Source organism: Pseudochaenichthys georgianus, chromosome 11 (genome assembly GCF_902827115.2).
Source record: "Pseudochaenichthys georgianus chromosome 11, fPseGeo1.2, whole genome shotgun sequence".
Classification (NCBI taxonomy): Eukaryota; Metazoa; Chordata; class Actinopteri; order Perciformes; family Channichthyidae; genus Pseudochaenichthys; species Pseudochaenichthys georgianus.
The window spans coordinates 8,080,894-8,108,578 of record NC_047513.1 but is presented as its reverse complement, the minus strand read 5'-3'; the positions used below and the strand labels follow the sequence as shown (position 1 = coordinate 8,108,578).

The following is a 27,685-nucleotide window of genomic DNA, read 5'->3' as shown; positions in this document are numbered from 1 at the left end:
TTGCCCAGGGTTTTCCAACTTGTTATCAAAGCTTTAAAGTAGTCCTCTCCTCTCATCTTCCTTTCTCTTCACACCTAATTTCCATAAGAACGTGGTCATGAAAAGGGCTAGTGGGCATATCAAAAACCTGTGCCTATGAAAGCTACACTCAACACTCATTTGGACAGAGAAACAAAAACACAGAACATGTGATCTGCTATTAAGACTGATTGTGAGTCATTAGACGAGTGCCAGAAGGATAGACATACAAAAGCAGAGAGGGAAAATAACTGTAACCATGAAAGCAACATGGCAGCCAATAACAGCACTGCTATCCCCTCACACCCCCCTCCTTCTTTCATTCCTGCCTCGTCTCTCTTCCTGTCTTTCCAGCCTTCATCCTTCCTCACACTCCCGCCTTTCTCTTTGAATGGAATAAGGAAGAGGGAGGAAGGAAAGCAAATCTGTTTACAGAGAAAGACTTTGCTTTAAGCCTCGGATTGACTTATCCCAAACACGGGGGTTAATGGGTTAATAAATCCCACATGAAAACCAGTCCTTATTTGAACGTCAACATACAAATCGCATGCAAACGTGGCCAGCACTCAAAGCGCGTCGAGTCTGTTCCTCTTCCTCTTCAATGTCTCACATATTTATTATTTTTTAGAAAAACCATTTTTTGAACACTCGTCCGTTTTTTCTTCACATATTCTTTTGGGGGGTATTATGTTGTGTATGAACTCCCCGTGAGACAGACATACAACGTGTTATATGTGCATTTTGGAGCTTTGTGTGAGACAAAAATACGTACAATCCTGAAAAGGCTTCCATTATTTGATCTCGTTTTTACATTTTAAGCTTTCAATTCTGTGTTCCTGCACTTGCTTTCATGCTTTCCTATGTTCCTGAACACCCCTCCCCCCCCCCCCCCCTCTTCTCTCACAGGTCTCCCCCTGAGGCGGTTGTTCAGAACCAGAATTATCACATCAATCAAAGCATAAATGTACGAGCCGCAGACCTGAAGCCACCTGGTTCTCTCCATCCCCGTTGGTCTCTCACTCGGCTTCAACATTTGTATATCAATGCCTCTATGTATTCTAGTGTGATTGTGTTGGGGTGATTTGGTTCTGACGGGCAATACACATGTGCATCGTTACAGTCGTGTACAATTCAAATCATAATCACTCTTCAAATTATTTACAATTTGTTAACGTTGCTTGCTCCTACGAAACCTTTTAGATATTTCCTTACATTTTGAAATTATTTATTTGACCATGGAGTACTTATTTGTTTTTGCTTATCTGTTTATATATATTTTTTTTATTGAATATATTAGTATGCTGTTTTTCGTTTGCCTTTTATTCTGCACTGTACCTTTGCTGCTGTGGTGACTTCTGATTCTGAATTTCACACTTACAGTCGGTGTTTTTCTCATTTCAAAATCCAAAAAGACGAATAAAATGATTCAGTTTGTAAATAAACCGACACAATCCTGTAAAACGCCGGTTATAGAACCCCTGAATAAATATGCGTCTACGATCCGAATCATTTGAACCGCATTAAATTAAATTCAGGACAGTCAGCTCGAAGACATCTATTTTGTACTGTATCATTCTGTGGTTTTATGGCATACAAAGTCATATTCATTTCCAAAATGTATTGAAACATTTGTGGATTTTAATAAGGATTATTTCAGAAAATTAAAGGATTTATGGATTCCCTTTAAATCTTGTATTGTGTAAAAAGCTATGATTGAGACATGCCGTTCCTCTAAATGTGCGTATTACCGGTCAGTCAATCGCCCCACTTCACCAAGCAGCATGGAGAGCGGCTCCATCTGTCCGTCTGTCCGTCTGTGGGGCTCACTGTGCCTTACAATGAGCTCCACATTAATCCAAAGACCTTCTGCTTGTGTGCGCCTGCCAGCATAGCTCTCTTATCGCCGTACCAACGCCTCATGCAGCGCTCAAAGGTGCTCCCCGTGCAAACAATGGCTTCCTCCTCCCAACCTCCCTGTCTCTTTTTGTGTCTGCTTCTTTGTCTTCCCTAAATCACTGTGTCTGTCCTCCTCATGTCTTCACGCTTCTATCAGCAACGTAGCATGAACATTGACAGCTTTTGGCTAATACTTTGATTTCATATGTGGCAGAATAAATTATTAGGGATAGAATAAGAAAGGGAAATAAAAAAGAGAGGCAGGCAGGCAGAGATATTAATAAAAGGTAAAAACAAGAGCATCACCAGGCCACTGAGTTCCACTGCGAGCCCTGGCACATCCTTATCACGTATCTAAGTGTATGTTCCCCGGACAACTTCACACAATGCTTGTGTATCCATGCTGGCAGAGGCAGCTCCCCTCAAAGAGAGACACGGTATTTACCTCTCACCTCCTTATCTAAGCAACAACACCTTCCGAGCAGGGAGGAGGAGAGGAAGGGAAGGAGAGTCAGTTGAGGCAAGGCAGCATGGCTGGAAAATGGGGATTTGATCACACAGCAAGTGTGTCAAAAGAAGAATTCACAGATTGTCCTCCAACATTCCTTCAAACAAATAAAGGACCCAGTGTTTCTGTGGTAGCAAGTTAGTACTGAGATGCAACACGTGAGAATTATGAGTAAGGCTTTAAATAACTTCCTTGAATGATGAATTATTTAATGCTAGTTATCTCCTTACGAACTCAATTGGAGCCAAAAGACATGTTTCGAAAGTTTACTTTTTAGGGTCTGATTTAGACGTATTCTATTTAGAAATGGTTGGCATTGAAAGATGCTGCAAATCAAAGCAAATGTTACCCAAACGTGTAGCATATTCTGTGCACATGATGAAGCTTACAGGCTATTAAAAAGGCTTTTCCCCGAAAAGATTAGGTGACGTTGTTCTGCATCATTCTGGCTCTCCTGGGTTGGATCTGAGTGAACAGGACATGATTGCATCACACTGAAGCCAGAGAGGCAGTGGCTGCGGACAGAACCAGATATAACAGATGGGAACTGATAACACATGAAAGACCCCAAACGGAAACAGATATAAGGCCAATGTACTCGTGACCAGACGCAGGGCAGAGATTCAGTTGTGAGGGGCCGTCAGAGCAACTATAGACTATAATGTAATAAAAGAGGACCAGGACCAAGAGATGCTACGTCAGCATGGGCTCAGGCAGAGCAGTGGCCCAATCACACACTGCTCAGTCATGATGTACCCAGGAGAAATAACAGAGAAACACATTTCTCTGCCTGACTTTAAATGTCTAAGAAGTTTGGTATTTGGAAACATTGGTTCCATTTTGGTACGGTGTAGCAGACAATTCAATTCACAATTTACAATTCTAAATAAACACATGTTTTTTCTTTTGACGTCTATTCATTGTTTTTAAAGTCATTATCTTTGCACAGTTGCAAATAAAGTGTAGTGTTGACTACTGTTATTAGTATCATAGTGTTTGTATAGATTACAAAGAGAGATGCAAACGGACTGTTTAGCCATCGTCTCAGACTACAGTAGCCATCATCTGAACGAGTATGTATGACGGGGTTGCTCCAATAAGCGAAGTACAAGTCATAGCGCAAGAACAACAGGGTCCAGATCAGGCAAGTGTGGGCCAAACACTGAGTCAGAGCCGAGTTCCTAGAAAGCATGACAGGCTGTCACACACACTGTCACACAGAGCGCCTATCTGTATACACACACAGCTTTACATGCAGCCCACACAGTCAAACCCAGAGGTGGAAGGGAGCGCAACGACACGGCACAAACAAAACAAGTCGACGGCTGAATGCAGATGTAAGAGAACGTTTTTAGAGAGTACATTTTCCACAGTTTTTGCGACACCACTAACGTAAGTGAGCGGTAAGATTTTACTGCATCGCATCGTTTGGATTTTAACGATTCCGGTTCTGCTTCTCGATTCCGGTTCTTTGAGAGGGTAAACATAAGTCCCATGACAAACTGGGAGAAAAATATATTTATGAAAGCATTAAGTCAAATCTGTATTCCTATTTACAAATCACTTCATACTGTTGAATGTTGTTATGGTTATTGAAGACAACTATATACAAATAATTGTTTAGTTAGTTTTAAGTGGTGCAGTTTGAGAATGTACAATTGGCCCAGTGTCCTCTGATGTGACACTGCAGGCAGGCAGGTGCCTGTGAGACAGAGTCTGTCTGTCCAACACATGTCCTGCAGCACACCTGCTGCAGCTGCCCAGCTGCAGCAGGTGTGCTGCAGCTGGGCAGCTGCTCACTGTTTGTAAAAGTAAATAAATAGTATTTTCATTTCCATAATGTAGCTACTTTCTATACCCTGCTTCATAAACAATACTGACATCCCTGCTCCTCCGAGTCTGGGGGTCCGGGGATGTGAGGACAGCGCGAGGACACAGACAGGGAGGCTGCTTCACTTCATAAAGGAAATGGCGGTCAATATTAACAACATAGGAGTTAAAACGCTTAATAACCTTCATTACGTGTTAGAGAAAGAACATAAGAAAGTTTGACAAAGATGAGGCTGTTAAACGGGCAGTGAATCCGCTGTGTGTAGAAAGAGAGAGAGAGAGAGAGAGAGAGAGAGAGAGAGAGAGAGAGAGAGAGAGAGAGAGAGACGCTGATCAGCGATCAGCTGATACGGAGCATAGAGAGAGAGCTGCGGTCCGCGGGGCTCGGCCTCGCCTCCTGTCGTCACAACTCTTATTAATCCCGGCACCGGAGATCCATTTCCGTAGGAATCGACAAGCAAAACCACAACAATGGCGGACACGGACAATTTGCGAATGAGTTCTGCCTTTTGTAAACTGAATTTATCAATAATTTGTCAATAAATAAGGGCGAAAACCGTCCATCGGACAAGTCGATTGAAAGATCGACTTGTCCGATATTGTAAATAGAATGTCCCGGACGGTGGGACGCACACTGATGCGGAGAGACGAGTCCGACACAGTCTCACTGACAGCTTTCTTTGTCTGCTCCACGCCAGAACCCTGCAGCGTTTACAGAGTATCCCTTTCAGAGCCATGTCTGTCACGCTGTGTAAACTGAAACACTGATTACACTCAGAAATCAACGTAAACACTGAAAGTCCAGAAGTCTCCCAAGACAGTGACCTTTCACACAAATGATTTAAACAACATGAACAACGTTGGCCCGTGTCACTTAATGCTCAGCTGGGATACGCCCAGCAGCCCTGACTGGGTATGGACACATGCTGCTTCTCTATATACAGACGGCCACTGTAAACACAACAATAGCACGCCCTTCAGATACATGTTGTCGACTCTGCGCTTGAGATCAGCATTATAAGTGGCCTGCAGGCACTCACGGCTCTTTTAGCTTCACACAAATAAACATGTGATTCATCTCAGATATGTGCATGCGCTGGAGATCAGCCCTGACCCCACCCGAACACACAGCGGCCCTGAAGGTGGTTTCCCACAAGAAGCAAAGCCCCCATCTGAGCATCACATCGCACTGTAAAGCCGCTTCTGAAACACAACTAGCTAATTATGGCGTCTGCATAACTTCAGCCCCCTCCCACATACATGTTCCATGCTATGGCTACATCTGTTGCACTCAACGCTCGGATACCTTACCCAATTCTTTTTCCATGCTATGGCTGTGCGTCCACATCTAACGCATTCATTGCTAAAAATAAGGTTGTTCTACTCCTCTCGTTGGGCTGAACAGACCAGGGTTTCTGTGGTAGAAGTATTCATCTTCTCCTTGCACTGTTTCAATGGACACTGCATGTTGGCGTTAGACATGTTTCAAATCACTGTGGACTTGTGCTTCTACTAAAGGCTGAATATATCACTGCTCAGTAAACCACCTCCCAGACGTACTGTCTTCTCCCATGGTATGATATGACTTCACTCACGGTTGACTTCAATCACCTAATTGTGTCGACCGAACCTATATGAAGCACAGTATAAAGAGAAATAGATTATCTTGAGTATTAGACAAAGAAAGTAGAGCATACCTCTGCTTCTATGTCCGTGTCGGAACCTGGTAATAGAGTTGTGGACTCGTTCTCTGCCTCAGAGCGCCTCTCTGACTCTAAGAAAGGGTCTGCTTGACAAGGTGATGCCCCTGCCCGGGTCTCGTCCTCCTGAGGCCTCCACACCTCTGTCTGGCTTGTCTCTTGCTGAGTAAATAGGCTCTGAAGCAGGCCTGGCTCGAGCTGGTCCCAGATCTGGTCCGTGGACATGAGTGCAGGAAAGTCCAGAGCTGACCCGTCTGACTCCCAGTCACTGTCCCCGGTCATAGAGCCGAGGACAAACTCCACTCCGTCCATCCCAGACGTGGTGCCTTCAGAGTACGAGTCCAAGTCCATGTCCTGAGAATCTTCGCAGGCCTCTGAGGGGCCAGGCCGGGGCCGTTCAGGTGCGGCCATGTAAACAAAGCTGTCAGGGGAAAGCAAGGCTCCTTCCTCCTCTGGGTCAGGGCAGCAGGGAGGTTTGGGGACAGGACTGGGGGGAACGGAGTCCTCGAGGGGAGATGGGGGACATTCATTGAGGAACTGGGGAGGCGCAGAGACAGCCAGGTAAACAAAACTATCTGATATCACAAAGGCCTCTGAGTCTTTAGCGTCCAACCCAGCACCATGAGAACGTGATCTACACGGGGACTGAGGTAAGGGGGGGTCGGGTGCGGAGTCAGCATACTGAAGGAGAGGAGGAGACTCTGACTTTGGGGTGCTAGCTGTCACTTCCTTTGAAGTTTCCAGATCTGAGCTTTCAAACGTGTCAAGTCCTGAGACTGCTTCTGTGAGGACACCAGCAGCCTCCGTTGCAAAGCATGTCCCTTCTGTGTCACAAGTTATCTCCACAGCAGGGTGGCTGCTCTCTGAGGGGATTGGATCTTCGTGACAGGAAGTTTGAACGTCAACATCCTGTGTACATTCATTGTCGATTTCTGTTTCAACTGTGTGAAGAGGCTCAGGGGAGTGGTCCACGAGAACTCCCTCGCTACCATCCAAACTTGGCTCAGACTGGTCATACACATCCCACTCTGTACCCAACTCCTCTTCCTCTTCCTCCGTGTCCTGCCCCAACTCCTCTTCCTCTTCCTCCGTGTCCTGCTCCAACTCCTCTTCCTCTTCCTCCGTGTCCGTCTCCACCTGCCGTGCCTCATCACAGTAAGGGTTCAGAGGGCTCCCAGATGGAGAGGAGGCTCTCTGCACACAATCCTCGTCATCGCCATCTGATGACGCCCCGCTATCTGGGTCCGTCTCAGTCCATGCAGGCCCACCCTGCTCACAGTCGGTCTGAGTCAAGTCACTAACTGCAGTTCTGTCTGGTGGGGACATGTGGACCCCGCTGGAGTCTGACTCCAGCGGGCGACAAAGAGCTGAGTCGGCGTGGTAACTCATCTCCTCCGCCCCAAAGTCAGCGTGATCCTCACTGTAGTCAGCATCACACTCTTCATCGATGAAACTATGCTCCCTTTCACAGTCTTGTGCTCGCACCAAGTCAAAGCGTGTCACCTGTTCCATCGGCTCAGATCGATTCAAATCGGAGTCCTTTGTAATATCCTCTAAGCCTAGCTCACCACGACCAGGCTCTAAAGAGTCAACTTCACCTCGAGGAACAGTTCCTTCATAATACGCACCGGCGGTGTTTGCTTCTTCCCGCAGTTCCTCTTCCTCTAAAAGGGGAAATGTGTAGGGATCAAGAGGCTCAGGGTCGACACTCATCTCAACCCCCTCCTCCCCGTCATCGAGACATTGCCTCTCTAGCTCTAGGAAGAGGTCGTCTGACTCGGCCCCTGAACTGGGGCAGGGTGAGGCACTGGGGGCTCCGAACCCTGTGGGGGGGGTCAATACAGGCCAGTGTCCAGAAGAGCCAGTCACATCCCACCCCTCTGTCTCCGGGGTGTCCGTCACCCAAGCCTGCTCAATTATCTCCCTGTTCTCTAATTTAAGAACGGCCTCCCACTCCCTTTCCTCTCTCTGAGCTCTCTCCTCCTCCTCCTCTTCATCCCTTTCTCTATTCCACGCCTCCTCTTCCTCAAATATTGTGCTGCACTCGTCACGCTCCTCGTCTTCAAGCTCCTCAAGAATCCTACGCTCGTCCTCCTCAAATTTGAGCTCAGAGGCTGTGCGTTCAAGCTCGCTGCCCTCAGCACCCCAGCCGAGAAGACCCTCCTCACCTCCCTCGTGACTTACACAGGGGGAGAGAGGCAGACCTCCATATACTAAGCGCTCCTCCTCCATCAGGAATGGCGACGGAGGGTCTAGTAGATAAAGTGACTCGTCATCTGTGTTGATGTCGTCCCCCAACAGTGGCGGCAAAGGGGGGAGTGCAGGGAGGTTGTGTCTAAGGCCAACCTGAGTTATTTTCCCTGATGTTAAACTGCGGGGCCAGGTGCGGGACTTAGTGGGAGGGCAGAAGACTGGTTGTGGTGGGATCAGAGGGGCATGGTCTCCCTGGTCCTGGTCCAAAAGAGGAGAGTCCCTTTCTGAATCGGAGTTCTTAACTGCCTCAAAAGGCTCCTCTGGGATCTGCCTAAATCCAGATTTAGAAGAGCTACTAGTCCTTTTGTATTCCTCCCTTTTTCTCTCTGCCTGTTTCGGGAGATTGGGGCTGTGCTCGGGTGTATTTCCAGAAACCTGGGCTGCCTGATTTGGGCTACCGGCAGGCACTTGTTCTTTGGAGGGCGACGGCACCCTGTGAGTGTGCTTGTGTTGCTTCAGCAGCAAAGGATGAACCTGCTTTAGCCTGCTGAGAGGATGCTGCACGAGAGGAGGCACGGGGCTTACTGAGGGTGTGAAAGAAGGCGAGGAGGAGACGGGAGGAGTGTGTGGAGCAGATGACAGAGGGGAGGGTGTGTAAGGAGGTAGGGAAGGAGTTAAGGAGGTGGGTGTCGATGGAAGGAGAGGAAGCCCTGCCACAGAAAAGCGCTTTTCTGCGCCCTCAACAGACGAGAACTCCAATCGCTCAGCAAACTCCGGATAACTTGCGGGCATAAAGGCTTTCCAGGAGCGGCGGTTGGGATTGTCCCTTTTATCCCCACCCTGATGGCGCCTCTTGGCCACGGCAGGGACCCCGCCAGAGCCACACGAGGACGGGGCAATGGGCAAACCGGAACCTACAATGCCAACTGGCGGTGACATTATCTGAGGGTCACCGGTTAGCTTTAAGGCATCAAAGATAACCCTCTCATCAAGTCTCTTCACTCCACTAGCATGTTCTGCATTCCTGGAAACAAAAACATTCCCCAAGTCAGCTCCGATGGTGCCATTACTAGATATTGTACTTCCTTCTCCCCCACCGGAGCCCAGAGTACTCCTGGACGGTTGACACAGTTTGGTCCCTTGGTCGATCTGTTCATTGATGCGCATTGTATCGTAGATGGACCGCTGAGGGACGTAGCAATCCTCTATGTATGCCTCGTCCTCATCGCCTTTCCCCAGGCAGCGAGGGTTCTGCCTCAGGCAGTCCGGGCGGCTCAGAGGCTTCCCCATTCTGTCCCTCCTGCTGGGATACTACAAACCCCTATAGTGTAAGGTGCAGGTCGCACTGCACAGGCGGAAATTAAATCAAACAATCTTCACAAAAAAGGGATTAAAAAAAAGTAAATCCTTCAATAGTCCTTCGTCCAATAATCCACACAATCACACAGTCCATTTGGCTGCATTTAACAAATCCTTCAGGTTTCACATTCTGGTTATTATTCCAAATGTTATCAGATTCCACCGGCGTGTGTTCTCTCCGATGTCACTTCAACAGTTGTGCATTTCCTCGGTCTTCCAAAGATGATGTGTGGCATCAGCGAGGGAGTGGGAGAGACAGCCCTCCCCCTCGGCACCATATTAATCACCAGCTCCGTTTATCTGAAAGGCTGTTAGGAAAGAGGGAGAGGTGCAAGGATGAAGGGAAAGAGATCTTCTTCCTCTCTGTGTAGCACAGAGTCCGAGGTGGGGGGACGACCATGCAGACAACACCCCTTGAGCCCGGGTCTCTGCTCCATACTCATGAAGAGCAGCTCATTCCATGACCCCCTTTGGACTCGCACTAAGCTGCTGCCTGCTTCCTCTCTGCTCTGTGGCACAACAGGAAAAGGCAGAGAGGGCTTGGACAACTTCAACAGTCTCAGTGAGAGGCAGGCAGGGAAGTGTCAAAGTCTCCTTTTAAGGTGAGAAAACCCACTCTGTTATATAAAAGAAAAGCTGCGTGGGGTGCAATGAACAGGAAAGTACGACACTCCATGGATTTCCTTCCTTCCTTATTCCATGGGAATATGACATCCAGTAAATCAAAATGAAAAATACAGAAATTGTCACTGCTTTAGAGCTTGAGAAAACTGGAGTATAATAGAAATCCCTTTACCGAGCTACTTTGTGGTTCTGGCGAGTGTTCAAGCAGTCCACAGCTTTTCTTTTTCTATATCCATCACAAAGAACCGGTACTTGTGCCTGCAGGGCAAAGCCCTAGTTTCGCCTGAGACGTCTCATCACCATCATAACAGTCATCATCAGAGAAGGAACATCCACTCCATAATCCTCATAACAGAGTGGCCCACGAGGAACATGTTGAGTCCAGAACAAAGAGAGCAAGCAGTCCGCTTTAGCGTAGACAAATCCCTGCCAGTGGTTCAATTATTTTCTTTTATCTTGCTTTCTTCCTCGGATCACCCACAGCTCCAGGGGAGAGGTACGGTAGATCGAAAGCAGGCAGCAGCATGGAGGGGGTGAGGCTGGAGTGAATGAGGGCATCTGGGGGTAGATAAGAGAAGGGGGGGGGCTGAGGGTTGGATTCTGAGCCAGGCAGGGTAGAGCAGTGAGTCGTGGGACCGTCTCCAGAGGGCAAAGACCCAGACAGCCCTCCGGTCCAAGCTTTCAGTCAGCGTCTTCCCGGCAGACGCTCCCAGGGCTCGCTCCCTTCCCTTTCTCTGCCGTCTTCCGTCTCCCGACTCCGTGGTGAGAAAGAAACAAAGTGCCACGCATTCCCAGTTCCTCTTCCTCTCGCTCCCAGCCTCTGTTCCTCAGCCACTGCACAGCTCAAATGGTTTGCAGCTGCTAAAAAAATCTCCCTCTTTTCCTCTCACTCTCGCTCTCTGGCTGCTCCCCCCTCGTCTACTCTCTCTCTTACTCACTCACATGTCCCTGCTCTCTGCCTCTTCCTACCTCCCTCCCTGCTCTCTCTCTCTCTCTCTCTGCTGTTTGTGTTTGAATTCAGCTCCGTTTGTTCTGTTTCCTGCAGTGGTATTAAAACAGGAAGTGCTCCAATCATGCCAGTTTCCTCTCCCCCAACGAAAAAAAGAGAAAAACACAGAGAGAGAGAGAGAGAGAGAGAGAGAGAGAGAGAGGCGGAGGGGAGTTAAGTAGTGATAGGGAGGCAGGCAGAGTGCTAAGAGGGGGCGTGGAGCCAGGAAGAAAGAGAGTTGTGCAGAGGACGATTCGTACTTGTTTTCAAAGAAATATGAGCTGAATGGGATGCAGCCGATTATCTCACGCTGAGCATTTAAAAAAGCAAATATAGAAGATACAAAGAAATAACTGTTTTGAGTCATATTGTGTAAGCCCGATGAGGGGCTCCTCCAGGCAGCACATGATACCCTGGTCTCCTGGATAGACTGAGGGAGGGGGCTTGGGTTGGGAGATTGCTACATTCATTGCAGGTTTGTAATCCACTCTTAATTCTCCGGGGTGCAAATGCCTCCCCCGTTTGGAGCACAACACACTGTCCTCTGAGAGCGCAAAGATACAGAGTCAAAGAAAAGGAAAGAATGGAGGTATGGAGGGAGGGGGCGGGAATGCTAGCCGACGGGAGAGAGAGAGGCGCTTATCAGTAATGAGTCTTTTTCCCCCTCAGCAATGGTCCAGGCTGCAGGAGACAAGGAAGTGAGTCCAGCTTTTACTCACTCCACTGTTTCCACACACACACACACACACACACACACACACACACACACACACACACACACACACACACACACACACACACACACACACACACACACACACACACACACACACACACACACACACACACACACACACACACACACACACACACACACACACACACACACACAGGTCTGTGATATTCACAGACTCCACTTGTGCATTCCCGTCTGCGCCTTCACTGAAACCCAATCCAGCTGGGGAGTGAGTGTGTGAGTGTGTGTGTGTGTCTCAGAGGGACAGACCGAGCGAGGGGCCAGCAGGAAAAGGGGCCGTGCACAAAAAATAAGTAGAGGAGGGGATGGGGGGAGGGGGGGGGGGTGCTGTCTGCTTTTCAGGATGCCACACAAAACCTCTGAACACAGTCAGAAGGGGGATACCAGCAGAAATGGCAACCAGCAGCCACAAAGTAGAGGCTCCAATCACGTCGTGTTTCTCTTGTTATCCAAAGTTACACACGTTCAGAGCCAGATGGAGTCCTCCTCCTCCTCCTCCTCCTCCTCCTCCTCCTCCTCCTCCTCCTCCTCACTCTTTTTCAGTGTTTGTTTAAAGCAGTCTGGCAGAGCTCAGCTCAGCCGTTGCACGCCCGCTTTCTTTCTTTCTCATTCCTTTGCTTCAAAACTCATTTCCACCACTGCCTTTCTCAACTGTTGCACCGAGCAGCCCGCCGTGGCCTGCATGTCAAATATGCTAAATACTCCACCCTTTCTTTTTAAACTGCCCTCGCTCCCCCCCCCCCCCCCTGTCAGTTGCGCTGCAGCTGTCATTGCCGCGTCCAAGGCAAACGTCTTCATAGAAACAAAAGGGGTTTGTCACCGGTTGTGCTGCACACACACACACACACACACACACACACACACACACACACACACACACACACACACACACACACACACACACACACACACACACACACACACACACACACACACACACACACACACACACACACACACACACACACACACACACACACACACACACACACACACACACACGCAGAGCTTGCAAACTCTCGCGGGACCCACAATCCCCCCCCCCCCCCCTCCTCCACACAGACCACAACAAGATTTAAATTTCAAGCATTCTCTGATGCTGGCCAGACACCAGAAGAGAAGGCAGGACGAGTTGGAAGAGAAGAGTATCCAGTTAAACGGCGTAAAGGAGGAGTTGCTAAGCAGATTAAAGTCATTAAATTAGCTCCCCCCCTTCTTACTCCGCCCGTTGACCCGGCCAGAGTCCAAGCCTTCACCCACGGCCCGTTTAACATCTAACTTGATTAGTCAATCCCGCCGCAGATTTACCCTCGCTGGCTGTCATTTCCATTCATTCCTCAGTCGTCACGGCTGGTCTAAGAGTCACCAAACAGACGGAAAGAGGAGGGGGAAAGTGCTGAGAGAGGGCCAGAAGATTACGCTTTTTAGTTTCCCCCGTGGGGTCACGCAGTGGTGTAAAACTCGCTGACGGCCATGCCGGTGTGTTGCACTCTGGAGCACGGCGTCCACGCGATGACCCGTTGTTCACGCGTAACGCTGTTGTGCCGTAAGTTAAAAGGCTCACACCCAGCAGCCTGTGTCAGGAGGCTGGAAAGCACTTAGTGTGGCTAATCTCTGTGAGATCACCGTTGGAAAGTTTAACAATAATCTGACTACATCACCTCCCACTCCCAAGACCCCTCTTCCCATAGCTGCTCTCACACACACACACACACACACACACACACACACACACACACACACACACACACACACACACACACACACACACACACACACACACACACACACACACACACACACACACACACACACACACACACACACACACACACACACACACACACACACACACACACACACACACACACAGGTGGAGGGCATAAAGGAACTGTTATTGACTTTTCTGGGTCATGTATTGGCTCATGAGAGACCACCTGTCGACGGAACATTTACTTCCCCCCGTCTCTCTCCAAGCTACAATCCTTTTCTCAAAAACAGTTATTTCATGCCATCATCTTCCTCAACGTCCTGTTTTTTTTTAAAATCTCTCTCCACATGTTCCACTCTCCCCCCCCCCCCACATGGTAACCTGGCAGCATGTTAAATTAAGCAGCCATCTTGATTTGCTCTGTGCGTTTACTCTCTTAAATCCACCCCCCCCCCTCCTTTACAACTCTCAGGGGAAGTTGTATATTAACTTGCTGAGCACTTCACCTGCCTGCCTGTGTGTGTGTGTGTGTGTGTGTGTGTGTGTGTGTGTGTGTGTGTGTGTGTGTGTGTGTGTGTGTGTGTGTGTGAAAGCATGTATTGTTCAGGCAGAGAGACAGACACAAAGAGAACCTGGACCCTGATGTGCACACATCAGAAGCCATACAAAGGCACTGGTTCATGCTCACACACCTCTAAGTAAATAAGGTCTGCATCCCCACTGTGGTGCTCAATAACTTCAATAAACACGCCCGTCAATCATCTGCACACACAGAGAGTCTGCAGATGTGGAGGCTGATTTGAGTGTGTGCGGGCGGGCAAGTACAGGTGTGTGCTTTTCAATTGAAAAGGAAATGCGTCTGCGTCACACGTTCTTTTAGGCAAATAAAAACGTCCCACTTTCAGCGTGTGTGTTTTCAATCAGCTGGCAGACTATGTTACCGATGGACGTTTGTCCATGTGCGATTAGTGCAGGAAGGACTTTCCACATTATAAACAATTCTATGTGGCGCGTCACACCATTTGGGGAGTTTCAGTGTGGTAAAAATAGGCTTATACTCTTCTTTCGCTCAGTGTCCTCCTCTTTCTCTCTCTCCCACACAAACACTTGTATAGTTGCACAGAACAACACCTGTGAGGCTGCCTGCTGGGAGGTCAATGCTAGAGGTCATCCTTCTTTTCTTCTCCCTTAGACACACACACACGACCCCCTCTTCCCTTTTTCTTAGAGGCTGCTCCACCTCCCACACACCCACCTGGCTCTCCTCAATAACAAGAGCCGCGTTCACACTGCGGTACTTTTCCCACAAAGGTTCATGCGAACTTAGTTCATGATCGCGTTCACACCAAAAAGAGCCGGTACTAAAAGTAGTTCGAGCGGCTCTTTTTTGAGAAAAGAGCTATATTTCTGATTGGCTGGGCGGATTGCAAACCAGGCCCCGTAAAACTCCCAAAAAGCTTTGTGAAGCCGCCATTTTATTATCCTCGTATTAGCATTATTAGCATTAGCATTAGCCCAGCGCAGAAACGCAGAGAGACTAACTTATGGCAACACAAAATAAAACATGGGAGCGGTGGAGATGAGGAGGTGTCGGCGTTCTGGCGATTTACTCGGAAGGCTTCAGTAGAAGCTGCTGGGACTCCCAGCAGCTTCTACTGAAGCCAGTCCCCAACTCCGGGGACTTCCGGCCGGGGACTTTGGGCGGCAGTATACGCCGTGAAGTGGTTTGCGGCCTGCCAGTAAACCCAAAACAGAAGAAGAAGAAGTGACGTCAGCGGCTTCATTTGCCTAATCCTCCCCCAGGGACTTTTTCTGGTGTGAACGTGATCTGTACTTAGTTCATGCGAACTAAAGAGTTCGCATGAACCTTTGTGGGAAAAGTACCGCCGTGTGAACGCGGCTAAGATGTTGCACCACCTCGACAGAACAATGCAGCTTTTCTGTGTTTGCTTAGTAAATGGCACGTATTTAAATTCCTTCTAACACACATGTTATATATGTCACTGTAAATCAGCAGGAGGATCAACTCTGATATGGGCAATTATCACAATTTAAAAAACAAACGGTAAACTCGACAATATTTTAAGGAAAACATTAATTATATGGCTTGTTTTTCCCATAACAGCCTTTTAGCATTCTACAAGTGAGGGATTATATGAAATATCTTCTGACTTTTTGTAAGTCAACTCAGGAGAGCATATTGGATTTCATTGAACTGAGAGAAGGAAAGAGGAAAAGATGGAGAGAGAAAGGGAGAGGCCGAGTCGTGGCATGCCTTCCTAATTCACAACAGCTGAAACAATGCAGGACCTGCGAGTGGAAAGACTAAAACGTTAAACACACACACACACACACACACACACACACACACGCGCGCGCAGGTCCTCAAAACTAATAATGTCTTCACAGAATGAGTTGTTTCTCGATGATTTTGAATGTTCAAGTCATAACAATCCCTCACTTTTTCCGATTGGTCTCTTAGACACACACAAATAGGAGGAGACGTGTGTGCGGGCGGGTTACAGGAAAGTTTCTCCGGTGAAATCAGTTGATGAGATTAGAGAAATGATGTTAGTGTGATCCGATCAGCCCCTTGGAGAAACAAATCGAACACACACACATGGACAGACACACTAACGGATATGAACACACGCTGACAAAGTATTCCAGGAAAACCGAGCCACAGTCCAGGTGACGGGTGATTGGATAATCTGAGCAGTCATGGGGGGGTTACTGGGTCCTGACACACTGAACTCATTTCAGTGTGAATTAGGCAAGCTAACATGGCTGCTTACTGCGGGAAACATGTCCATTTGTTTCTTAAACTCTTTGGCATGCTCTGAGTTGGCAGGGTAGAAACTTGGACTTTAATGCAACCATTTGTTTTTCAATTATTATTTTTGGCATGTTTGCCTTTATTTGACAGACTAGACGGTGACCATGTGGCGAGTGAGGAAGGCATGTCACGCTACACAAAAGTCCAGGGGCTGGAATTGAACCCCGGATTGTTGTGCGCTGTAACCACTGTTGTATAAAGTCGCTCCAGCCGTGTTTATTTCTCATCATTTGCTTCATATACTTTCAAGTAGTTGTGTTTATCTTGAGGATTTGCATAGATCTATGTATACAGTTCATTCAGCGTGATACATGGAGTGCTTATTGTTGGGAAGCAGAAGGCTGTCATTTCACTGATCAAACCAAAACAGCTGAAATACTGATGGGCTTTCAACAACATCAAATGCATACCAGATCATATTTTTTTGTGTGTATTTTAACTTTTTATAGCTTAATATGCAGTTTTACACCGAGATTTCAGATTAGACTAATGATTAGGATATCCGGACCTGAACAGAAAGGTTGCTTTAAACATTACCTGGGGGTTCTCTAACATGTAATGCTTAACTTTTCAGTGGTTTCTTTTAACACGGGGTATATTTCCTTTTTGAATCTATTTTTGACTGTTAATTACTTACATGTAAATGTGTAGGCAGCTCTAGGGGGACATTAGGAGATGTTCCAGCATCGCAGCGTGGATCCCCACACACCCAGTGAGCTGCTGGCCCAGAGAGCCTCCACGTCTACTCCCGTCATTAAACCGTTGCTGACACAGTCGGTGCGGGCAAGGGCAGTGAGTCACGAGTTTACAGATTGTGCAAGGAGTGAAGCGACTACAGCGTGATGATGTGGAGAGCAGAGACTATCGGAGAGATAACACCACAGAGGGGAGGAGTTTGAAGGTGTGAAGGAGAAGGAGCTGGAGGGGGTGAGGACAGGGGAGGCGTGCAGCCATGAGTTAGGGACAGGGGTTATAACAGACACATGTGCTGCTGGGACACACAGAGACACACTCTGGCCTCTTGTTCTGCTGTCGCCGGGACTAACTAGCCCTTCACAGGAATGTCCATCTGCAGCTTTGGGCTTAGGGCCTCTGAAACGCCCTCCGCTAAAACACCAGTGTGTGTGTTTGTTTCACAACACTTGTGGGTACCAAGTATTGTGAAACAACTGGCGCTGTGAGGACTTTGTTGGTTGTTAGGACCTTCTCTGTGTTTCTGTGTGTGTGTGTGTGTGTGTGTGTGTCTTCTCATCCCACCCAGGGACCAGAGATGTCAGCTGCTTAGGAACGGAGCGAGCCAGGGGCATGCAGGGGGATGTTGATGCCGCACCCTAATGTGTGTGTATTTGTGTGTGTGTGAGGGTGGGGTGAAGAGACAGCTGAGATTCTAGATTGCACCCAGAAAAAGACTGGAATTAGAAGCATCCTCTGATACACACACCTTTCATCATCCCATAGAGAGACTCTAAATACGAACACAGATTCCACAGAAGCACATATGTGCACTGTGTGCATTGTCATACTTGTGCCGTCTCCAAAACCACTCCCTTTACACAGACACTCAGTAGCATTCTATATTAGTGGCTCACGTATCATCTTCATCTGCAAAATGCCACACACTGCATTAGGGGATTGTGTGTACGTAAGATGGACTCAACCTCAATCAGTGCATTGTGGGTGTTTCGAGGGCAGTGCACAAGGTTCAGACTCTTTAGACACACGCTTAAAATAGCTGACATGAAATAAAGCACATTCCATAGTATACAGAAAGTGATCTTTCTTCTCACACGACTCAATACATCGCTCTACAGTCCACATAATGGATGGCGTTCTACTTTATGATAACCGTGACACTGAGCATATTTTTATGATTAAGCCGATTTATTTTCTATTTTCGAGTGTTATTATATATGCTATTTAAAAAAGATATGTGGTGTTTTGGTATGAATACTGAAGGCATACAAATATGAATTTTTTTGTATTAAAAAGGTCCCATTTCTACTGATCATAATTCCATTGTTGAGGTCGACTACAATAGATTTGCATTGTTCAATGTTCCAAACTCACAGCATCTCTGTATAGTATGTGTTTTCAGTCTCTGTCATTTATCTCCCTAATAGACTCAGAACAATTGTATTTAAAGAATAAGCATAGACCAATTATTTCAAGCCAGCTTTCAATTCTTGACACTAAAAACACATTTCTGTTGGTACTAAAAAAAGTATTGACGTTTTTTATTTTACTTGTGTATTATGAGCTAGTGCCAATTTCTGTAAGGAATGCTAATAAAGACCAAGTAGTCAGCGGAAGTCTGCTCTTTCACTCTCTCATTGAAACAGTATTTCTCTGTGAGATCACCGTTGGAAAGTTTAACAATAATCTGACTACATCACCTCCCACTCCCAAGACCCCTCTTCCCATAGCTGCTCACACACACACACACACACACACACACACACACACACACACACACACACACACACACCACACACACACACACACACACACACACACACACACACACACACACACACACACACACACACACACACACACACACACACACACACACACACACACACACACACACACACACACACACACACACACACAGTATTTCTAAGCATTGGCATGACATCACCCCTTTGGATTGGGGTCTGGTGGGGGAGGGAGGGAGGGGGGGGGCCTGCTCTGTTTGGGAGCCAGGCAGACATGTTTAGGTTTGAAATGAGCCGAGCTGGATCAGTTACAGAGAAGCAGAGGGGGGTAGAAAGTATAAGGAGAAAAGAAATAAAGCAGTGGACAAAAGAGGTATTTTCTGCGTCCATCCGTCACGAACAGAAAAGACTCACTAGAGACCAAGGAGGGTCAGAAGGAGGACACTGTTCTCTCTATCCCATCATGTCCTTATCTGTTTCCATGCATCTGTATGCCTGCCTCGTGATCCTGCTCTGCACGACCACACTATGTCCCCTGTACCATCCTTTCGTTGTCCTCCTATAAATACCCCGTTTGCCCCCAGATAGAGGGGCAGAGCATTTCCCATGCTCGATATCCCCCGCAGACAGCAGCCATTAAACATGCTGCCCCTCATTTGACTTGAGCACCCAGTCTGCCACCGCTCTGTCTGCTGCTCTGCGAGCTCAAAGGTCACAGGTTTAACGAAGAATTCTTAATCAGAGAATCAAAATGATGAAGACCTAGTATTTTATCGTTTTATATTTGGTCTTAGTAATGCCTGGAAGTACTTTAACTTTAACTTATACAATATAAAACAGGCAAATACCTGCACAAACTAGAAGACATTTTACAATTTCTTCCAAAAAAGTAGTCCTGCAACTCACAACTGTCTTCATGTACAACCGACATGCTGGTTTTTAAAATATTAATCGTTTATTGTTCTATTTTGGTCTTTAAACGTCAGAAAACAGGGAGAAATATTCATCCCAGTTTCTCAAAAGACAAGCGGAAGTCTGTAAATGTATTTTTTAAGTGAAAAACAAAAATATATGTACTTTGATATATTATAAAACAGATAAAAGCAGGACATCTTATGATTTTCCAGGATGAAAACAGCATTTCCTGATATTTCTGAATACAAGATGTGTTTAAAGCGAGTTTTGTCATTCTACTCGCTTAGTCACCCTAACTGTGTAGCTCTACGACATGTTATACATTAAATAACTTGAAGCTGAATTCACAAACATAAAAGATTAAACATAATGTCATTTGACCAGTTCTGAGCAAACTGTCTTTTAAATCATGTAATATATTTCATAAAACAGATCGTCAGTGCACCGAACACGTGTAACAGCTTCATGCTCTTCGCCTGAGCCGGCTCTCATTTGCAGCCTATTCAGCTCTCAACATCTCTCTCTCTCTCCCTCCATCTCTCTCTCCCTCCATCTCTCTCTCTCTCTCTCCCCCTCTCTCTCAACATCTCTCTCCGTCTCTCTCAACATCTCTCTCTCTCTCTCTCTCTCAACATCTCTCTCTGTCTCTCTCAACATCTCTCTCTGTCTCTCCCCCTCTCTCTCAACATCTCTCTCTCTCTCAACATCTCTCTCTCTCTCTCTCTCAACATCTCTCTCTCTCTCTCTCTCTCAACATCTCTCTCTCTCTCTCTCTCTCTCTCTCTCTCAACGTCTCTCAACATCTCTCTCTCAACGTCTCTCAACGTCTCTCAACATCTCTCTCTCTCTCTCCATCCCTCTCTCCCTCTCTCCATCCGTTTCTTAACACCTCTTTATCTGCTCCGTCTGCTTGTTCTCTGCCACACATTTACTCAGCATGCAGCGAGGGCGGAGGAGGACGAGAGACCCAGAAACAGAGAGAAGGGATGAAGAGGAGGTCATTACTTAAAGGAGAGAGATGTTTTATCAAATACCCAAATGAAAAGATAAAAGGAGAGCGAGTAGGAATGTTAAAGCAGGAATGTGTATGAAAAGAATCATGAATCTGTGATCCGCCCACTCGTGTTATTAACAGATCATTCTCCGAACAACGAGCACTTTCCAAACGTATGAAAATGATGAATGCTCAAAGCACGAGAATCATGAAGAAAACACACACACACACCCCTCTGCTGGGATTTGGTGCATACTTCTCCTGAGCCCTCACACACTTAAATACTTTCTAAAGTGGACAGGATATGACATCATGGCGAGAACATGTGCTGTGTAATGACAGAAGTGAGACTGAAAGAGACGTGTGCAGCCATGAAGAGCGCAGCGGAGATGAGATGACATACCAGGCACATTCCTGAGGTCAGCCCGATGCGAAGGAAACAATCAACGACTACTGAATGTGTTTACGTGAGGCCTGCTCTTTCCCTCTAAATACACACAGGTATTAAACTAATCAACATTACATTACGTTATGTTACTTGTTAGACGCTTTTATCCAAAGCGACTTACATACATTCAGTACTGTGGACAATCCCCACAGGAGCAATTTGGGGTGAAGTGTCTCAGGGACACAACGACATGCTGGCTGCAGTGGGGTTTGAACCTGTGGCCCCTGATCCAAACACCAAGGCTCTATCAACTCAACATGAGTGAGTACCTTCACTTTTTAGCATAGTAGCTATTCATGTGTATTTAAAGAGAGGATAACTCGATATCCTATATTAAAATGAATCAACAAGAATTGTGATCATTATAATAAATCCTTTATTTCCAAAAAGACCTCATAATTCAAGCTTCACAAATGGGATGGATTTACAGTTCTTTTTTTGTAAATAAAAACATTGAGGGCTATATTTTGGACCTCATTTGAAGATGTAATACTGGGCTCGAGGAAATTGTAAATGTTGTATTTTCTTTTCAAATGTCATAGAATACATATTGAAGTATTACAAACGTACTGCATACATAATTGTTAGTTTTTATACCTACTTTACTCTTCAGGCTTTTCTACTCAACATGTTAGCAATGTTGCTTCTTTTGTATGATCCTCCTCACCCACTTCAAACCTTTTTAATTGTGTATCTACATTCTCTTGCTTAATATAAATGCAAAAATCTATTTTTGTCACATCTTTGAGTAATTTGATTTTGGCAATGCAAATAATTATACGAATTGCTTTGTCATAAAAAATAATCACCAACTATTTTTGATAAGTTGGCAGATTGATCAAAGCAACACAATGGTGTTGTTTAGAGAACCACATGTTGTTAATCGATAGAAAGAAAAGAGACGTCTGATTTGCAAGGTTATTGAACTGTTACTATACTTTACCATGATGGCGCTAACAAGTTCAAAGCATAAGCAGGGCGGTGACTATACATCAAAAATAATGTCTCAGAAAGAGAGAAAGCAAAGGCTGAGTGTTGGTGGATTGTGGGAAATGTAAAGAGAAGCCTCGTATGTGTCCTATCGAGAAAGAGCCGCGTGATTCAGCAGAGAGGTGTGAGACTCAAATTCACCGTCTAACTCCTGACACACCACGGGAGTCCTTAACACACTTACACACACCCCATTACCCCATGGTCTCCAGAGGACAAGAACAAGAGGAAAGGATGGGCACAGACCTCCTCGGAGAATCCACAGAGATGACATGTCCGTATTCATAACGCACACAGAGCTGTGTCCTAAACCTGGGCTCATGTTCCGCCGAAGGGTTTCTGTTTATCCGTGCAAATGAGTTTCAGCGGCATGATGGGAAAGGCACAGACTGAACAACTCTTTCTCCCAGAATTCAGTGGGAGTATCTCATGTTACCGGCAGCTACACCATGAAGCTGATAATAGGACAAATACACATGTACTCGTACACACTGACATAATCCACTTTACCCACGTATCCATACATGATTCATCCGCCTAGATAACCAGCAAGAAGTAGTCCCCCCTACCTTGAACTCCTGCAGCTGCTGTTTGATCATCTCCACCTCCGTGCCGACCATGCCCTGTGAGTTCAGCCCATTTTCAGCCCTTCCCAGCATGCCTTGCAGCTCGGCCACCAGCCTGTAGAATTCCCGAACCTTCTCCGCAGCGTCGTCGATCTGATCCAGCCGGCCTTGGCCACGCTCGCTGAGCTGGAGGTAAGGAGCAAAAGATTAATGAACTGTGACCACATTTGACATCATATTTAAAAAATCGACACAGCATTGAATTGCGGTATTTTGTGTTGCGATACATAATGGAATCCACTGAATGCTGAGATTCTTTAGATGAGAAATAAAAAAATAACAGACCAAAATAAGATTAAAAATAAATGTACTACAATTTCTTATTTGCATTAGCTTTAACATTTATTTACTCAAGTTTTCATTTGTTTTTATTTCATGTATAAAATGTATCTAAATATTTCTTTCCCATTTGCATTTCGCCCCCTATATATGTTCATATTTACTTTATTATCAATCAATCAATCAATCAATCAATCAATCAATCAATCAATCAATCAATCAATCAATCAATCAATCAATCAATGTTTATTTACATAGCCCAATATCACAAATGTTACATTTGTCTCAGTGGACTTCAGTTTGAACAGAATATCAGTTTGACAATACGACACCCTCTGTCCTCTGTCCCTATGACCTTCTTTATGCATTATTGTCTGCCTGCTGCTGCCTCAGATCTTTTGCTTTACATTCTCCAAAAAGGATAAGAAGTGGAAATATGTTATTGCAATATGTTTAAAATTGCATATTGTATTGTGACTTAAGTGTGGTGATGATGCTGTAAGGGTGAGAGCCATCCCTAATTCATGTTGTCAATAACTGTGCCATGATGAGCATCATGGTTATTATAATCATCCTCCTCCTCCCTCACCTTGCCGGCCTGGCGGCTCAGAGCCTCCGTCTCCCTCCTGAGGGACAGGAGGTCGGGGGAGGAGCCCTCCCGGCGCAGCATGGTGGTGCAGTCTGTGTTGTGGCCCTCCAGCTCCGCCCTCAGGTCGCCCAGGCGGGACAGGTAGCCGTTCAGGGCGTCGGCCTGAGAGGCCAGGGAGTCTGCGTCGCGTCCAACCGATCCGAGGGAGTCCAGCTCATCATCCAGGTCGGCAATGCGAGAGAAGACGTCGCGCACGTGAGACTGGACCTCACCCACGCCCTGCAGTCGGGACTCCAGGGAGGAGCAGCACTGCTCGATCTGATGGAGGAGAAGAGGAGAGATGTTACAGAGGAGACGGTGCAGAAGGTGTTAGGAGCAATCCAGTCAAAACTTGTATTTCATTATCAAGTGCATCACAATTAAAAATACTAAATGAAGTGCCTTGCAGCCGAAAGATACAAAAAAAAGCACAAAAAGAGAAGGCGTGGCGGGGTAAATATTTGTTGTTATTGTTGAATAAAAGCACAGAACAACGCTTTAAAACAAAAGCTACCAAATCTGTTGTCATTCATTTATTTTTCAGGGCATTTACTTGGAGTGCAATCGCAAAGGATCACAAAGGTCCGGTGGCCGATGAGTGCAAACGCGCCACAACAGCACAACACATTAGCATTAGGAGTAACGCGCTTCTCGGCGTTGGTAAGTGTTGTCAAGTTGGTGAAGATGTTTCTTAATTTTCACGTGTTTTTGTATTTGCATTGTTTTTTAAACTGTAGCGCATTTCTGCTACTGGAACTGTTTAGGGCTGTTGGAGCTCGTTTGCACCCGGCCCCGTACAAAGTCACAACTAAGCAAACCTGAAGTGAACTCTAAACAGAGGACGGTGATGTGAGCCCCGAAGAACAGCCAGGAGCATGTGTGGTTATACTTTACTCGGTCCTAGCACATTAAAGTGGGACCAATCCAGAGATGATGCAACATCACAGCATGTACACATAGATGCTGGTACAAGGAGACGGTAGCAGCATCATCTGATCTCTCCATAACAATGACATCAGGTCAATAATGTAAAGAGAAGTCTGAATAACTGCTGCGGTGGTGTATAAACAGCCACAGGCTCCTGTGATAGCTCTACCCTTACATGAAGCTGGAATGCATCAAATCAGTAATAAGCAGTAGCGTGCGCGCTGCATTCTCCAGCCTCCTGTTTACGTCTCACCCACAGGGACCATATACAGTACGCCGACTGGGGGTCGCACTATTCTGACAGCTCTGGCTGTTTGCTCTCTCTCAGCGCACTGACACTGAGCACACACACACACACACACACACACACACACTGACACACACACACACACACACACACTGACACACACACACACACACACACACACACACACACACACACACACACACACACACACACACACACACACACACACACACACACACACACACACACACACACACACACACACACACACACACACACACACACACACACACACACACACACACACACACACACACACACAGTGACCCTCGCTATACACCGTTATCCTCTTTATGTGGAAAACGTTACATCCATTCGTTACTTTTAAGATTCCACAGCTCTTATGTTCTGATGTTTTTCCACAGCTGCCTGCAGACTCAGCATTGTTTTAATATATGGCTCAAGAGTATTTTGGACATACACTAGTTAGCAATCCAAGGAGGAGAGAGAGGATGAGTAAAGTGTAAAGAGCAAACAGTGTGCTACAAAAACACGATCCCCCTGAATGTCATCAGTGCCCTGTATCGGAAATGGAACCGTATATCCATAAACTCAAACATAAACGTGCCCGGATCATCTATTTATTTAGTCTTAGTTATGTTAATGTTTTTATACTCACATTAAGCAACCTGATCAAGGTTTAGTTGACAGCACGCATATTGATATAATGTCTTAGTCTGTCTTAGTCATAGCTTTCATTAAGACAGGAATGTGAGGCATGTTTGATGTCCTTCTGTGCAATTATCATTATCCAATCCTATGTCCAGTGTTCTTCTCTTTCCCTGACTCTGCTCCTCACCTTGTCAGTGACGTCTTCATACTCCTTCTCCGTGCCCCTGGCCTGCTCCTGGAGCCTCTTGGCGCCCTCGGTGCTGCCCCCCGGTGTCTGCGGGGCGTCCTGCACCAGGCCCTGGGCCAGGTCCCTGAGGTACACCACCTGAGGCTTCAGGGAGCGGAGACCCTCCTGCTGACTCCTCAGACGCTCCAGGCTCTTAGCACTGCACGCCTGGGGGGGGGGGGAAGGAGACACAAAGCGCCAAAGCTGTTATTTATGTCTTCATAAAAACCATAGTAGTCATATTCTGTTTGGCACTTTTGTATAATACATATTTATATAGAGAGGAGTGCACAATCACCGCTACCCTCAATATGTAAACATCACATACAACAATATTTTTTTAGAATAATAACAAATTAATGCTATACTTTCAAAATAAGTAAATACAGGTCGAAACAAATCAACTTAAATAGATAATACATATTTATTAAAAAACATATTTGAAATTAAGTAAATATTGTACTCTTATATGTATATGAAGTTTAGGGTAACCAGTCATCAAAAGCCATATCATGTTGTCTGTCCCATAGGTGGGGTCATGAGGGGTCTTTAACTCAGTTAAGTGTTTGCCCTTTGGTGCAGAGTGAAAGCAACATGAAGACAGTGGTTCTTTTCTACCTGTGGCCCCAGAGCCTCCTGGACTTCAATTTGGTGCTTGGCGGCCTCCAGCCTCCTCTCCGCTGCCTGCCTGCCCTCCTCGAACTCCTTCAGACGTCCAGCCAGCTCCTCCAGCTGGGAGGAGCGCTGATGGAGCCTCTCCCCCAGTCCGTCCACCCTGCGGTTCAGCTGGGCCTTCTCATCTCGTACCTGCAGAACACGAGTTCATCAGTTTAGCCGTGACTTTTAAAGACCACAAATAAAAACAAGCTAACATACACCAACATGCCTCAAGCTTAATAATAAAAAACACACTGAGTAGAAACCAACGTAGAAGTACCTCTTCGTCCCCGATGCAGCATTGCTCCAGCAGCTGATCTGCTGCTGTGTTGAAGGCCTCGAGGAGGGGTTGTCTTCTTTCGATGTCCAGCGATAGACCTCGGCCCTTCTGCAGGGCTTTATCCAGCGCCGCAGGGTCCAGTGACGGCTGGATCTCAGCATCTTTCCCCTCACACTCCGCTAACCACGGTACCAGCTCGGCCTTGTGCTGCTGGTAGGTTTCTGCTTTGCCGAGTGTGGCTTTCAGTCTGCTCTCTCGATCCGCGATCTTCTGGTTCATCCCGTCCCAGTCCTGTTTCAAGGAGGCCAGGCGAGACTGCAGGGCAGAGCGCTCCTCTCCGCCCACGGGGAGAGAGGCGAGCAGCGACACTCCCTCGGCCTGCAGCAGCTCGTAGGAGCCTCTCTGACTGGCGACCCCCCGCTGCAGGTCGTCAGTCTGAGCCAGCAGGGAGCGGATGGCCTGCGGCTGACAGGGCAGGGAGTCTGGGGAAGACGCTCTGGGATCCGACTGCCTGTCGAGCCACGAGCGCAGCTCCTCAAACATCTGCTGGAACTGCTGCGTGGACGACAGAGCGGCCTGGAGCTGAGACAGCCCGTCAGCTGGAGGGAAGGAAAACACGGGGATGTACAAACATACACACTGAGAAGCTCTTTCAAACTAAAAGTAAGAGTTTTCTTGTATTTATTTTGGTGGATTCGTCAAAACACTATTCCTATTGCAGCTGAAGAGGGATTACGTTTGGAAGAGAATGTGGTTTGAAAACATCAACTCGTCATCATCAAAGTAGATCATTATCTCTGTAGAGAAAATTACTATCTGCATATAAGTCAAGCATAAACATATCAGAACACTTCGTGGTCTTTCATTTTGAGAAAAGTACGTACTTAGGACATGAATTAAAGGAGAACTATAACTAAAGCTGATCATCATGTCCACAA

At 46.6% G+C, this 27,685-nt stretch overlaps 1 protein-coding gene across 1 annotated transcript in view; it reads right to left on the bottom strand.

Moving 5' to 3' along the window:
- The window catches only part of LOC117455659 (microtubule-actin cross-linking factor 1, isoforms 1/2/3/4/5-like), a 256,966-nt gene that overhangs the window by 43,093 nt on the left and 186,188 nt on the right, over nucleotides 1-27,685 (bottom strand). The window contains exons 61-65 of the mRNA XM_071204800.1: nucleotides 26,748-27,346; nucleotides 26,429-26,617; nucleotides 25,772-25,978; nucleotides 23,700-24,017; nucleotides 22,775-22,957 (exon numbers count right to left, since the gene is read on the bottom strand). Coding sequence (XP_071060901.1) covers nucleotides 22,775-22,957; nucleotides 23,700-24,017; nucleotides 25,772-25,978; nucleotides 26,429-26,617; nucleotides 26,748-27,346 — 1,496 coding nt within the window. The remainder of the gene's footprint in view (nucleotides 1-22,774; nucleotides 22,958-23,699; nucleotides 24,018-25,771; nucleotides 25,979-26,428; nucleotides 26,618-26,747; nucleotides 27,347-27,685) is intronic.